This window comes from Melanaphis sacchari, unplaced genomic scaffold, assembly GCF_002803265.2.
Source record: "Melanaphis sacchari strain LSU unplaced genomic scaffold, SCAv2.0 Contig9_pilon_pilon, whole genome shotgun sequence".
NCBI classification, from domain to species: Eukaryota; Metazoa; Arthropoda; class Insecta; order Hemiptera; family Aphididae; genus Melanaphis; species Melanaphis sacchari.
In genome coordinates this window covers 2,372,680-2,389,842 of record NW_020271711.1, presented here as the reverse complement: position 1 = coordinate 2,389,842, position 17,163 = coordinate 2,372,680, and the positions used below count along the sequence as shown (strand labels likewise).

At 24.0% G+C, this 17,163-nt stretch overlaps 1 protein-coding gene across 2 annotated transcripts; it reads right to left on the bottom strand.

The window, feature by feature from the left end:
* Positions 1–875: 875 nt before the first annotated feature.
* LOC112603217 (WASH complex subunit 3-like) lies at positions 876–16,546 on the bottom strand. Of its 2 annotated transcripts, XM_025351705.1 has the most exons (5): positions 16,273–16,356; positions 11,510–11,531; positions 6,355–6,517; positions 2,739–3,775; positions 876–1,403 (listed from the first exon to the last, which is right to left on the bottom strand). In XM_025351705.1, the coding sequence occupies exons 3-5, from the start codon at positions 6,411–6,413 to the stop codon at positions 1,360–1,362; spliced, it is 1,140 nt and encodes a 379-aa protein (XP_025207490.1). In that variant the 5' UTR covers positions 6,414–6,517; positions 11,510–11,531; positions 16,273–16,356; the 3' UTR covers positions 876–1,359. The 2 variants fall into 2 exon arrangements, with proteins under 2 accessions (XP_025207490.1, XP_025207489.1); XM_025351704.1 differs by lacking the exon at positions 11,510–11,531 and having other exon boundaries at positions 16,273–16,546.
* Positions 16,547–17,163: the final 617 nt, after the last annotated feature.

Below are 17,163 nucleotides of genomic sequence, written 5' to 3'. Positions count from 1 at the left end.
AATATATCATGTTTCCTAACCAATTGGCATTGAATTTGTTGAATATAATTAAATACAGAACAATGGTTTAAGTTTGATTTATAAGTACATACTGAATAATAGTATAAATCCTTATTCCAGTTTCATTTTTCTTTAATTATTAATTAATAACGATTAATGACAATTATAATTAAAAAAGTTACTCATTAAGATACCAGCTTAACAAATTAATAATTGTTGATATAACATAAAAAATATGCTTATGTAGTTATGTTTTAATAACAGTATTACATAAAAATTTAACACACATTTACTAATACATTGTAAAATTAAATATAAACGATAGTAATTATGAAAAAAAGTTACAATAATTTGTGTATAAAATTGATTATTTTTGTACTGTTATCTTATTAACTCAGAATTGTCCAAACAGTAGTATATTTTGTGAGCACAGTACAACAGTACTATATGGGTATGGGGTATACATCAATCAGTACAGCAGACAAGGCAATGCATTGAAATATGCTCAGAAAATGATTATTTATAATCTACACGGTATTTATGTACTATTGGTGATTTTTATTTTTGTAAAAAAGATATTGCAATATTTTAATCCAAAATGTCAGTAACTTGTATAATTATATATTAATTCACTTGATTACTGTAATTTTATTATATTGATAAAGTAATTTTCTAACATCAGAAATTAAAAAAAACTATTTTAGATTCTCTTAAAGTCAAAATCAATATTCAAATAAAAAAGAAATTGTTCAACATTTGTCTATCTAAAAGCTAGGAAAATTAAATTTGTTTGATAAGTATTATAGATATTTTATGTTTCTAACTTATTTTTAATAAACAAAGTGTATTAAATACTTTTCAAATTTTAACTGATTAATGATTATGGATTAGTTCCTGTTTCGGAACTTTTGTTAAAATAATTATTTTTTTCACAATAATGGATTGGATCTCGAATAAGCGATTGGCTTTTTTTTTTTTTTATATCTAATTAATAAATTCACTTAAACTGTCAAAATAAAATAAAATTAGGTTGACTGATGTTGGATACATGAATAGCTAAATTACTCTTTGTTTTAGAGGGAAACATTGTAGTTGTGTCACTGGTTTCAAAACATAATTTAACTTAATTTACTCACAATTACTTATTTTATAAATTTAAATATATTTTTTTTTGTTCCAATAAATTGTTATATGAATAAAGTGATAAATGCGTAAAAATGCGATTAATAAATGCGTAAACTCTATAATAATATTTTATATTAATGAAAACTTTGATCTTCGATGATAGAATGTTGTTGGAGCATGTTCCGTAAAAATACATCGAATCCGCAAACTTCTGACCGAAATAAAACGATTTTTTCAATAGCGCGAAGTGTAAATAGGCCGATACGGATCTCTGTTGGCTGAAAAAATATTACAAAATAAATGTTAGAGATTAGTCTATTTCATGTTAAGCAATATTATAATATTGTTATTAGATAAACTAATTAATTTCACTATTAGTAATACAGTAGGTACGTCAGTAGCTAGTAGGTTAAATTAATTTTCGTAGAAAACCCGAAAATATGGAATTCAAAAATACAATTATTATATGTACAAAATAAAATGATATGCGTAAAAGTTTTATTCCCTTCTCAAATAATGTCTTTAAAATAAAACTAAATAGAGAATACCTATCGTTGTACATAGTCATTTTTTGTAAATATGTAATTTCGTCTAAATTTAAACAAATATCTATAAAAAAAAATGCTGTTTATAGGATTTTTGGTTTTGGTACAAACCACTTATGAGGAACTTAAAATTAAATTTTAAACCTTGTATACCTATAAAAATTGCACATTTTACAAATTTTCAACTGCAAAACAATTTAAAAATGTTCGTTATTTGATGAATTTTGTCAAAATGTTAACTTCAAATGCATGTAAAAATTTATAAAAATTGCACCTATTTATTTTTAATATTTTTACGAATATATATTATAATGAAATTTATATGGTATCTTATATTATCACGTTTTTTGATCGAAGGTTCATATTTATTTGTATCGTTATTTGTAGAAATAAAACTAAAAAATTTTGAATTTCAAATGTCTAATAAATGCTTAAAAAAGATTGAAATATTTTTAAAATTGTAGTACATATGTATATAAAATGATTATAAAAACATTTCATAACAATTGTATCTGTGATTATTAGTTTTCGAGTTACACCAAAACAAAAAACGAAATTGATTTTCTCAAAAACTTGATTCGTGTAAAAATTTCATTTTTTTTAAAATTTGTTTCCGTTTCCCTGGTTATTTTGAAAATACACGGAATTTTAAATTTTGACATTTTTAAAGTAAAAACTAGACCTTATTTACCATCTGAAACCATCCTCAAAGTTAAAAATCAAACTAATTTTATAACTATTTATCGTGTTTATACACCCGACGAATGCATTTCAATTGCAGTCATATTTAAATATGTAGGTACTAACTTAATAGTAAATTATATTATCATTTTCTAATTAAATGTATGTTATCATATTTTAAAAAAGTAAAAACGTATAACAGTAAAAAAAATATTTTTTTTTTTTAAATCTTTGTTTTTTAACGACTTAAAGCTGTGTAAAAATAATACTTTCAAAAAATACATACATTTACTTAGGAAATGAAAACTAAATAAGTATTAAATAAAACTAGCTAGGTAATCTGTAAATTTGTATATGTAGACATGCAAGTATCTAGATATTAATAACCAGCAAAAAATTCGTCGTCTAAATCTTCGAATTCGGCCTCAGACATGATTTTGTTGATTTGCATCTTAATTGTCGCTTGTCGTTTGGCCGTAAATGTGCTCATCGTCTTAGCCCAGGCGAGAAATGTGTGCTCCTGAGCAGTAAAATCGAACGGTCCTTTCTTAACCTCCGGCTTGGGTTGTGGCAGATCGGGTAAAACATCTACACGACCGTCATTTCCATCGTCTCCCGTGCGGCTTGTATTACCTCCGTCACCGTCGGCGTCGGACTGGTCCTGTCGACGTCTCTTCTTGGAGCTAGATGGCCCGTCATCTTCCGTCGTTATCGCTTCCTCGCGCGTCGCGATCTCGTCATCGGCCGTGCCATTGTCGTCATCGTCTTCATCATCGTCGTCGTCGTCGTCGTCGTCGTCGTCGTCGTCATCGTCGCTGGTATTGCTGTCTTCGTCGGAGAACCGGCCCATAGTTATCATCCTTCGAATGTCTTGAATCATAGTGGCAGTGATACTCCTACCTAGCTGGTCATAACTATCATTCCGGTCAGCGGAACTGCGCGGCGACAACGGCGTCCCAAGGCTGTTTAAGTTTTCCAAAATCTGCGGCAGTCGTGACGCTGGTACTGCTCGTATAAACTCGGGACCCATAAATCCTAAATTAGACATTGGAATCTCTACGATCTCGATCGTACTCGGTTCTGGGATCTCGATACTGGGTCCCGGTATCGGGTGCGCGAGTTGTGAGTTTGCGAATCTCGAAGTGACCGGCGTTTCGTTCCCGTTCGAAGGTCTTTCGTGGTTCGACGTATGTATACAGCGATTTGTCTGTTGTTGTCCGACGAGACCGTCACGCTGCTCCTCAGGTTCCTGTCTTGCGGACCGTGGATTTGGGAATTCGGTGCTGGACGATGTGCCGTTGTCAGACGATCCGTCTATAATGGATGTCGTATGCAAAGGTTGTTGAGCCGAATTCGGGATGTGTGGCGTGTCTGTGATTATTCCGGGTATTAGCTGTATTCCGGTTTGAAATTTCGGTATTTGGCTGTTGAAAAACGATTTGAACATAATTATTGAAGAGAATTATTTTTTAAAACATATACATTTTTAATCAATATTTAATCATCTCACAATAGTATTCGATAATTTAAAAATAGAAAATAGTTGTAAACCATTAAAAATCATAATAATTTTTTCTTGTGTCCGTGTGTACAAAGTATTAACTATAAATTATTTAAATAAACCATCAAAGAGAAATATTATTTAAAAATAAATGTCACTGAGGAGGGATTCATGCCCCAAATTCATGCTCCTCGTGATTTTTATTGACTAGGGCCTGTTATTAATTATCCTAATCACTTTATTATTGATGAAATAGATCAATTTAAAACATGAAAATAAAATAAAAAATATATTTAATAGAACATTAAACAATTATCTAAAAATTAAGCCTTCTCAACTTCCTTCCTAGTTGCGCAAATGAATTTATTACTTACTGATCAAAACATTTATATAGGCTAAAAAATATTATAATTGTTTTTATTTATTTATAGTGCTCAAACACCTTTATTTTTAATGTGTTTAATTTTGGATCTTAAGCTAAATAAGTAGGTAGGAGGTACTTAATCAACCTCAACAATTTATCAAAAAGTCAAATTTTAAGGGACCCTCGTCATTTCAATTTAAAATAAAATTATTTGTTTCCAATTATCGTTAATTTTTACAATACTAAATCATTTAAAGATTTAAAAAAAATTCCTAAGTTGATTCGACCATTTTGACTATTTTGTAATTAGGTGGTTGTATGCAAATGCATACTTTAACAATTTAAAAAAAATTTAAATAAGTATATTTGGTACTTTTAACTGCTTAACATAGCAAAATCTTTAAAATGTAAAAAACAACTTTAAAATATGCAAATTAAAATTTCCTATTTTAATTAATTGTAATTCAAAACGTATTCATTGTATACTATATATATTATAATTAGAGAACGGATTTATATGTAATAAAAATACAGAATATATGGAAGCATAGTTTATAAAATATTTCTAAAAACATCAAAATATGCGGCAAAAAATTAAATACATTAAATTTAATCATTAAATTATTAAAATGATTTGTTTTATTGAATAATTACAATTTATTTTAAATTATCAAATATTAATTGTCATCTATTAGGTCTCAAAATATTTTTAAAACGGCTAGATAATCGGTCCACATATCAACTGATGTAATTTGAGCATACTTGAAGCACATAATATCTGAAGGTGATAATTCTAAATTTTTAGAAGGGTGTCTGTTACTCATTATGTCATTGATTGGTTTTAAATCATTAAAGCCTGGATTTTTTTTTTATAACAGCATGCATTTTTTTTCGACAATAATACAATATACCGATAAATGGCTATTTTTGTTCACTGCAACATGGGTTGAAAACATATGAAAGATGAAATGATAAAATATGTTTAAAAATATTTACAAATTAGTGAAATATGTAAAAATATGTAATTATACCAAAATGTGTAAAAGTAGCATCATTTTAATAAGAATAATTTAAATTGTGAACATTTCTTATCGAATCTTGTTTTAATAAAAATATGCATTTACATATACATTTGTTCCTTAGTTATAATCCTTTTAATATATGGACAAGCTATTGGAGCTTTAGGTCCAGAACCCTTTATAATTAGGTATATTGTACGCGCGTCTATAATTTTATTTCACTGGTTTTGTTTGCATCGTCCAATTATAACGCGATGTTTAAAAAGTTTTTTTTTGCCAATCGATAAAAAATAGTTTCCCATAAAGTCACGTTTAAGATACAAGAAACATGAACAATACATTACCATATTATGGTATAAATATTAAAAAAAATGCGTTTAAAATAAATTGTTCAATAAATAATTGCATTTTATTGAGACCGACTTTGGAATTAATTTCTGAATAAAATCTTAGCACAATATTTTTTATAAATATTGGCGTAAGTCGTAATTATTAATTTGTTTCGTTTTTGATTGAAAATTGAAAATAAAATTGAAATCATACAAAGTGCAATAAGTTCCGCTCCCAAATTAGTTTCTTAAGAAATAACCTTTGATTATATATAATTCCATTTGCAGACAGTCTGACCCACTCTCCTAAAGTCTTAAGTAGCTGGTTATTCTGATAAAATGTTCATAAAATACAACATCAGTAGCTCCAAAGTATATTTTCAGTACTGTGAATTTATTTTAGAACTTTATCTCGCTGAACTTTTTGGTCTATTCAATTTGAGAAAATAAATTAAATATTAATTAAATATCGTTACGTCAGCGTGAGTTTTCGTCAATAATTTTAATTTATTCTTAATATTACTATTACAGACCAATGATAGAACCTATTTATATAATTATCGGAAATTTTACTTTAAACTTTTTTAGAATATTTATTAAAACTGTTGCTATTTACAATAAAATTTTCTAGAATTAAAACAACACACGAGACTCGAATTAGAATAAAAATAATCTATACATCATTCGTCATTCATTGGTTATTAAAAATGTATAAATAATTAATGAGTTTTACTATTCTATTTATTAGGTACATATTTTAATTTTTAACGGTATTTATCAAAATACTTACAATTGTTTGCGAACATATGGTTTAAAGATACGCATTGGCTTCGTCCATGGCCATTTCATGAATCGTTCCAATACTTTTTCAGACGAATCATCGTTGCTCAGTTTTCTAATGAAATCAGCATACTTGTTTAATATTTGGTCCCACTTTTTCTGTAGAATTTCGCCTGTAAATGAACATTGCTCATGTAATATAATATAAAATGCCTATTGTTTTATTGTACAAATACAAAGTGATCAGATTCTTAAAGTTATATGTGCCCATATGGCTATATAGACCAAACCCATTTTTTTTTTAAACACAAGTTGTACTTCAATAATTAAATAATCAAACTATTTTTCTACTATTCATTTAAATTATCTCCAAGCTTGAGCTAATGATGAATATATTTTATTTCTAATCATATTATATGAGCATAATACATGATAAATGAATGAACTATAAAGTATATTAAATTAAATTTTTTCTTTTTTTATTATTCGCATAATACAGCTTCAAATACTTAAGGTTATCAGCTTACAAGTTTTGTACAAATTAAAATAATAGATATATAAATACATATAATACTAATCTATAAAATTCTTATAAATAGGCAATAGCACTTAAAAATATGTTTTTAAGTAATTAAATTTAACAAAATTAATACTGTTTAATCAATAATCGTTTAGTTTAAAAATGGATAGACAATTATTTATCTTAATAATTTGAAAAATCACATAGGTGCGATACGTTTTATTAGAATGCAAAATATTCGTAGGTACCTACTGATTTTTTATTGTTATCTAGATACCATAAAACGACTTAAAACCAAGGTGATAAATGTGTTTAATAATTATAATAAAGGATGTCTGAGCTGTGAGTAGTGAGCATTCTATATAGTACATACGATGATATATTTACTGTTTCGATTAATTTTATAAAAGCATAATGCTATAAGTTGACATTGTAATTGTAAGCCTAAATTATATGACCAGTATTAGTAAATCACAATTCAAAGCTTCAATTTTTTATAATAAATTGTTAGTTGATTCCGAACAGTATTGCCTGTGAAAAAATGAAATAATGCCAATGGTTTTACCATACCTTAAAATCTGTCAAATGTAAGCTACACATATTTTTAACACTGTAAAAAAAATTGTGTAATTTTAACCAAATATAAAATGTAGGTCTTAAATCATGTATTATTTTAACAACAATTTTATTTTCTATAATCATTGACAAACAATGACAACGTATTGCATGTACATTTTTCCCAAACTTAACATTACATAGATTTAAAGGAAACAGAAGCCTATGGAGCTGTAGAGCGAGAGTGATTGACTTACATTTAATTGAAAGTAAAAAATAAAGAATAAAAGAAAAAGTAGATTTTTATTTTTTGTATTTGCATTTCAATAATAAATATATTCTATAAATAAATACAAAGATGAGTCATTAAATTTTAAAATTATTTTATACAATTATAAGTTCTTTATCAATATATTATTATATCAATTGTTATTCTTTTTGTCAAAACTTTATTTATGTGTTAAAATTTAACAATCAAAATCAAAAGTAAGTAATATTAATAATGAACAAACAACAACGATGAAAATATATACTCGTAAAAAAAAATTATACTTGCAGACATTCTCTATTAACTCGCTACCTTCACGAATTATGCTTAAAGAACGAAAGTATAAATCTAAGAGAGATTACTACATTTAATTTATTTATGACGTACTGTATTTATTTATAATAAGCACAAATTTATTTTTGATTTAAAAATAAATAATAACAAAAAAATAAAAAATTTTGTAAGCTAATTACGACCTTCAGATTTGACTAAAAATTATAAATTGTTATGCGAAGTAACAAAAATAAAGAATACGTGATTTGAAATGTTAACAAGATTCTTTAAAAAACTATGAATTATAATATGAAGTAATAAAAATAAAAACAACACGAGAATAACGCATTTAATTTACACTTTTGTGTTTGTTACTATTATGACACTAATCTTATTGTTTAATGATTATTGTATTATATTTTATAGTTTGATATGATGTTAAATAGATTGAAACAAATATGCACATAATTCTGTTTCTCCGTTTAAAAGAGACTTCGGGGAACTTCAAAGATGGAAAATCATTTAAAAGTTTCTTTAAGTTATATTTGATTGTGAATGTACATAGGAATAGTTATTATTTTTTTCTTAGTAAAAAAGTATTTATCTTGGTTTATTTTCAAGTATACGTAAGTTTATAAAACCGAAACACATAAAACGCAAAATACTTGTGTTATATAAATATGATATAACTTTACGTATTAATATTTGTAATTTTATATGTATCAAAGAAAAGAAGTCACCAAGTAAGTTAGAAATCTTTCTTTTATCTGGCTATTTCCAAATAAAACTAATACATCAAGTTTTAAAGTTAAATTCCATAATTAATTATATAAAATAAAAAAAAAAACATCTTTGGGTTGGCTATGTTTAATTAGTAGTTACTTATTTATACTTACTACATTTTTTTAACTATTTAATGATTTTATATAGTTCATAATTATATAATTAAGAATTATAAATTTTAATAAATTGTTGACAATTTTAAAATAATTATGACCATAAATATCTGATGAATAGTTAAAATAATTGTAATTTATTTGCAAACTCTAAATTTTTATGAAACAAATTTGATTTAATTTTTTTGATGATGATGCGTTTTCTATAAAAATTAATTACCTTAGAGTTAATTTATTATATTTTGTTTAAGATTTAAACAAAATATTGAATATTTTAAAAATTATTTATCGCAGTAACCTGAATTTATGGTAAACAGGATGTAGAGAAATTTCGCACAACTCCTCCACATACAGAATTAATTATTTATGTAAATATTATTTTCATAAACTTTAAAAAAAATATTTTAGAATACCTAATGGTTATTTTTTTGGAATTTTTTTGAAAAGAATATTTAATAGTTATATCATAGGCGGCGATTAAGGGGTGTTTGAGGGGACTTAGCCCCCCCCCGTCCCCCCAAAAAATAACCGAAAGCTCCCCTAAAATTATTGGGCATTTTTCAAAGTATTAAATAGGTACCTATTTTGCAACAATGCAAAAAAAAAGATTTAAGCTCCTCCCCTAAAATGCAATCAAATATACCTACACCAATTTAGAAGTGGAGTCTATATCCATGATACAATTTGAAAATGATTATGATTTATATCAAAATATATACTTTAAATTATATCAAGATCCATTATTTCTGGCTGTATTTCAATCTCTTGATACATATTAGTACATTACATTCGGGTGATTTAACTTAGACATTGTGTGTAGCTGTGTATTAATCATGTTTATTTTTCGTATTTCATGGATGCTTATAAAATTATTCCTGATATTAATACTAAAAAAAATAAAAAATAAAAATATATTTTAAAATACGACATTGACTTTTTGGGTTATATCATAAATTATGCGTATATTATATTATACATTTTTTTTATCTTAATCATAAAAATATTGGTAATATAACATACGTATTACAAGGTAAAGTGTATCTACTATCTACGATGCACGAAAATATAATTATTTAAGTCAATATTTTTCTTCGATTTTATGTTCATATAAAAAAAATATAGAAGTATTTTTTTACAATTTATTATTGTACGAATCATTTATAATATATATATATATATATATATATATATATTTGGTATAAACCTTATTTTTCTGTTTGCATTGACGACGCCGAGGGCATTTTTTTCGTATTACTTCCGCGACATCGTCATTTTTTATTGAAATTAATTTATGTTTCATAATATTATTATTACATTTTATATGTCTCAGTTATGTTTCTTATGGGCGCACATTTCAATTATTTTGTTATATTTCATAAAAGAAAAAATAAATTTTTGGCTTAAGGCCCACTTGTACCTTTATCCAGTTCGAGTGCTTAGCGCCGGTGTTTAGATATAGTAGATATACTATACTTACTTATATTAATGCATATGGGACAATGAATACAAATATACAAATAGTCTACATAATAATATATTCATACTCTTCTGTCACTAAGTAGAATTAATTAACTTATTTATATTAACTATAATACATTATAATATGATAATATATGTTTATATAAACACAACTAAGTTAAATAAACGTTGGTTATTCTCCATCTTTTATATGAGAAAATCCTGGATTTAGATATTATTGGTTTTTATTGTTGTATATATTAGTTTAAATTTTGAAATTGTGTTTAAATTAGTATTAGAATTTGTGTACATCATTTAACTTTTGTAATTTAAAAAATAAAACGTGAAAATTATTAAAAGACAAATATATTATTTGGTAAATTATATTATTATGTTAGTATAATTTTTGGTTAGTGTTCGAATTCTATGAATTAAAAATTCGAAATGTATTTGTTTAATGTATTTGATATAAACCTCAAAAGATCCAGTTTATTTTGTCGAACTGATTTATGTCCAAATTTAAATGAATTTTGATTTAAGCAAGGTCCAAAAACTTTTCGTCCAAATAAATAATGCCCAACATGCAATAAAATTCAGTTTAAATAAAGTCTATATAGAAATATTCTACTAATATATTAATTTATAAAGTCTTATATTTACATTAATTTTATCAACTAGCATAATATTTATAAAAGTGAAATAAGTTAACTTTCTCTCTTTTTCTAATATCTATTCATGTAAAATCGAGGAGATTATTTTTTGATTAATGTTTTATGCTGTTGGTTTTTATAAATAAAATTAATTTGTATAGCATTTTATAAATAAAAATACTAAATAAAAAATAAAAAGTTAAAAAAAAAATACTATTAAAAGCAACTATATATTATCTAAATAACTATTTAAATAGTATAAATTATTGAGCTTAATTTTATAGATGGTACAATTGTGCAATAAAAAATTTGAATACAATTTTCAATCCATACTTTCGTAATGTTTACGTAGTATCTAATAGTAATGTTTCATGAAAACATATCTAATTCTGTCATTAAATATAGTACACTATGTATACAATCATTTTTAAATTAGAACAAATAATTTCATTTAAATTCACTAATTATTTTGTATACACAATAGGTATTATTCGGTAGGTAACTACAATATTAATATTTAGTGTATTTAATAGGTAGGTACTTACTTACTAGTTATTACCTAGATTGCTTGTAAGAAAAAAATGTCATTATAATTTAGTGATTTTGTTTTATTAAAAAAACGTACAAATTAATTTTAATAATCAAGACTTTCAATACATTTAAAAATAAAATAAATCATTTAATTTAAAACTTATTAGTACCTAATTACTACAATCTTAGATAATAATATTGCTGGAAACGAAATATATAATAAACGGTTAGACGTTATTGAATCTACAACAATGCACTCAATTTGTGGAAGTGGACGCCTGACATTAAATGCTTTTATATTTTCTTCGTACTTATGTGTATTATTATTTTATCTAAAAATATCGTATACTTGTTTTTTTTATGCTATATGAAATAGATATAATAAAAGTTTAAAAAAAGGTATCGCTCTGTTATATAGTAGGTGTCGAATGAGTTACGAATGGATGTAATGAATGTCTTAATCCCAATAGTCCCGTCTACCCTTCACATGACCCAGTTTCATTACAAACCCACGAAGACTAATTATTATTTTAAGTTAAACCTACACAATTGGATATTTCTAAATAATGTTAACTAGACTATAGCTGTGTGTAAATAAACGTATCAATTAAGAATTAATTAATAGCCCTTAACTTAAAATGATGTAGATATTTTTATTAAATAAGACATTGAGAGACAAAAATTTGAAAACATTGATATTAATAATATGTGATATTAATTAGTACTAATTTCTGAACATAAATCATTTGATCTCCGTATACCTAGTACTCTTAAATCATAAACACCGACTACAGAGATATACAGCTGTCCTTCACTACCTCATCTTGCTTCATGTTGAGAAATAAGTATGTTTTCTTATGGTCTCTAATATTTCTTAATACTTAGTAGTCATGTAAAACAAATATTTATTATTATTATCAAATATTATAATTAATTTTTTTTTTTTTTTAAATAACAAAAAAAAAAAAATGTGAATTCATTTAATTGAAAGCTCTGGTAGGTTATAAAAATACACTACAAAATTTATTAATACAAAAACCAAATTAATATTTTTTTGATTCGTATTATATACGTTATTATAACAAGTAAAAATTGTTGTACCTTTCTATACAATAATACAATTTCATATTGTAGTGTAAAAATATCAATTATTTTGGAAGCGTATTGTGAGAAAAAATCCATATAAATGTGTTATTAACATTTTAAAAGTAACAATACAATAAGCTTTAATTAAAATGCAAAGGTCTTACTACTTTTATTTTAATTATTACAATTCATTTATAAATTTTTCAGTTTTTTTTTTTTTTTTGGAGGTGGCTGTATTTTATAAAAAGTATTAATTTGTGTTTAATAAAAACTGTACAAGTAAAAATGTTTTAAGTATAATTTCAACAGCGTACAATCAATATTTGAACACTGTATAAATAAAAACATTTTACGCATTTTTATTATTCATAGCATTTTTGCTTTGTATTATAAAATATTTATAATTTACATACAAAACAATAAAAATGGAGTAGTTAATTATAAACATGAATAAATAAATAATATAAAATAAATCGAGATACAAGGTTTATTAAATTCAATAACAATTATATTTTATGATGTTACCTAATATTTTTTTTCATTTATTAAATAATAAATTCAAGGTTCTTGATCGCATTGCATTTTATTTTGTGAAGAAAGTATTTTCCCGAATAAAAACGTTTGAAAATGTACTATAAGATTCCTTGTATGTAGTTCTTGCAGTAATAAAAAAATTCGAAAATCAAAGCAAGCTTTTTTACTTTAAATGCTTTTTTTATAAGCATTTTTAACTAAAATATTGATGAACTTAGATATTAGATATGTTTTACGAAATTCTGCTTAAAATATTTTTAATATTTTGTTAAAATTCAAAAAATATTAATAAATTTTATTTATTTCACTGTTACTTCAATTATCAATTGTCTATACCTATACAGCGAATAACATGTATAAAATCTCTCTCATGTAGCCTGTGTAAATAAGTAGTAACTTTAAGGATAAAAAATTGCCAAAAACACGTAAAAATTCACGAGAATCATAAAAAACTACAAGAAAAAAATTATAGTTTACAAACCATAATGTATAAAGTGGTGTGTTTCAGTTAAATATTAAAGTTTTTTGTTAAATTTAAATTTAATAATTCACCTGACACCTGTACTGCCTAAAGTCCAGGTAGTGAAATTCATTCAAATCGTGAATTTTAACTACAATAGGTAATACGGACAATGATACAATATACAATTTTTATATTGTACACTTTGAGTAATTATTAAAAGACAAATTATTGTAAAAAGTTTACTTAAATATTTGCTTATAAAAACTATATAATAACCATTATTCATTTATATTATTTTAAGTAATTTTAATGACTTAATTTTACTGTTAATATTAACTTTAATTTTAAAGTTATTTTTAATTAATATTGATCATTATAAATTAATTGTAATTAATTATAAATCATAAAAAATTTTATTAAATTGAGATTATATGTAAATATATTAATTTTCAGATAATTTATAAGTTTATTTTGGACTAAAATGTAATTAAAATATATTTATAATTACCAGAAGTCTAGTTTATAAATACTAGATTTATTTATATTAAAATCAAATATAATGTTATATTATTGTTCAAATAATTATAAAGACAAAATATAAGCTTATAACTCACGATAATTTATTATCGATTAAGTTAGATTACATTAATTATACGTGGGTATAATTCATTTCATGAAATTAACACAGAGGCAAACATTTAGACACCTACCTGGATGTCTAGTACTCTAGTTTATATTATAGCCACGTCTAGAATATACACAGTTTTAAATATAATGTAAAGCTACACGTCTGTATCTATGTGATAAACTGGTAACTAGAAAATTGATGAAATTATTAGAGAATTGGTAACTAAGCCTAAGTGTATGTCATTATGTCATATGAATATTTTGTTCCCATCTTTAATTTTGACAATAAATAATCAAAAAAACATTTGTTTAATTTTTTTTTTTTTCATTTTTTCGTTTTTTTTTTTCAGAATCTAAAAACTAAATAAAAATATTTTACCAGTAGTTAATATACATAGATACTTAATCTGAACACAATTACTCCATTTTCTGCTAAAAATATAATCTGTACAATGATATTATTATATACTACATTACAGGATTTCATATGTCATTTTAAGATAATTATTTGTATACATATTACATATTATAAATGAATGTTTCTTTGTTTGTATTCTATAGATTTATAAACTATTGGACCGTTTTCAGTAAAAGTTATATCAATACAATCCTTTAGAATCGGAAGGTGTTTCTAACTTATATATTGAACCTTTATAGATTTATAAAGAGTTTCATGTACATAAATTTAATTTTGGCTCTTGAATATTTTATTGTTGATTTGAATATTTGCTGTAAGTTATGCCACTAATTTATAATAATATTACTATTATTTATAAATTATAATTAATAGAAACATGGAATGTAAAAACATTTACAAATATATTGTAAAACAAATATTTAAGAACACAAAAATTGCAATGATTATTTTTATTTTTGCTTCCTTAATTTTTAACATATTTTTAATCCGAACATTTTAAAACAAATATCAATTTTAAATTTTAACCAAATTAGATTTACGTTAATTAACCAACCTAATAGTCATCATGGTCATTGAAACATAAAACATTTATTCTAAATATATAAAAAATATTTCATACTTAGATAGGACAATGCGTATAGCACGCCATTAAGTTATTTCATCATGTATTAGTTACAGGGACCAACTAAATAATATTATTAACTCAAGTCATACTATACTGCAAACTCAGATATTTTTTTTTTTTGTGGTAGGAATATATTGTGAGTATTGAGCGATTAGATTATCAAACCTTTAATTGTAGTTATTAAATAAAAAAGGTTTTTAACACCATAATACATGTTGTATGAATCTTATAATATTAGAAATACTTCATTGAACAATTTTCAATAAAAATAATTTTATATTATACTCCAATTATATTGATAATACTATAATAGTTGCAATTTTATTTGACGTGTAATACGTAATAATCAAAAAAAAAAAAGTTATAGAAAATTATTTTATAGTTTAAAGTTTGGATAATTATGATACAGCAATAAAGATATCATGAAATAAAATTATGATATTCAATAGGTATAAGCATAATATATTTAATATATTTTGATTTTTATAATTATTTTAATAATTCAGAAAATTACAAAATTGTATATTTTTCTAAATCATTTGAAAAAGACTAAATTGACAACAAATTTAAATTCATAGCTTATAAATGTAGAAAAATATTATAATCCTCAATAAACTAGTGGATTTTAATTTTTAAAAATACATTATTGATGTAATGTAACGTATTATTTATTTATTTAATATGAATTATTTTAGTTATATCGCGATATAAAATGTTTTAGCTTTATTTTTTTAGGTAAAACAATCTTACTAAATAAGTTATGAAGAATACAGAAATACATAACATTTTAATTTTTTCACAAAATTAAAGAACTTCGATTATTTCAAATTATTTTCATACAATATTTTCACAGGAAAAATTTATTCAAAATTTTAAAAATAACTGTTTTAAAATTTTTATTTTAAAGTCAAGAATGCGTGCATTTTTTGATAGTTTTAATTTATAAACTGTAGAACCTTATAATTAAAAATTAATTATAAATTATAATTGGCTATTACATTAAAAAATAAAGTTTATTACTCACCTGTTATACCATTCATTTCTTTATTGATGATGGTATTAAAAATATTGTTTCTTATTTCTTTATTAGCAAAGTTTATATTGTCTGGATTGTAAATCTCTGGATGTTTGCTGACTTCATGTATTAATTTCGCCACATCTACATTCATGGTCATTTTTTTTGTCGAAACTTTTGCGAGTGAAAAAAAAATTGAAAAATTGAAGTACGTAATTGTTGTTACGTAATGTTGTTTATCAAAAGTTTTATGTAGACTTTATCTTCGCAGGAGGTCCGCCGATCAGTGTGCCTGGGAGTACACTGAGCGCCAAAAATATGCGAACTTCAGATGAGGTACCTACTATAATGTAAACGTTTGGATTTGACGTACGCAACTACGCATTTTATTGATTATTTTTGTTCTATCTAACGGTAACTTGATGAACTGTTCGAGCAACAAGCCCGTACAAGAAACCTTCCATAAATAATTTATTTGAAAATATAATTGTGAATTGTAATTATTACTATCGTTATATTATTGATTAAATACAATATATAAATTTTTAATCAATGTAATAAAAAAACTATGATTGTATACGATTTTTTTTTTTTCATGTTACTATTTAATTCGAAAAATGAATGTTATCGATGTTAAATATTAAAATCGAAAGTACGGTATACATTTTAGTTCATATTTGTCCATATAAATAATATAATATATTGTTACAAAAATGTCTACCTATTCAAACTGATTATTATTTACATGATACAGATTCACTCTGTAATTACAGCAGTAATAAATTTAATTATTTAATATACATAATAAAATTTAATAAATTTGAATTAATAATTTAGTACATATATACAATTTATAAAAAATAGTATTCATATGCCATATAATTTCATTAGCTATAATAT

Coding starts and splice junctions, on each gene's coding strand:
- LOC112603217 (XM_025351704.1), bottom strand. CDS start 16,423: ATGACCATGAATGTAGATGTGGCGAAATTAATACATGAAGTCAGCAAA. Junction 6,518..16,272: donor AGAAATGAATGGTATAACAG/GTGAGTAATAAA, acceptor GTTCATTTACAG/GCGAAATTCTACAGAAAAAG. Junction 1,404..2,738: donor AGACGACGAATTTTTTGCTG/GTTATTAATATC, acceptor ATATTTTTTCAG/CCAACAGAGATCCGTATCGG.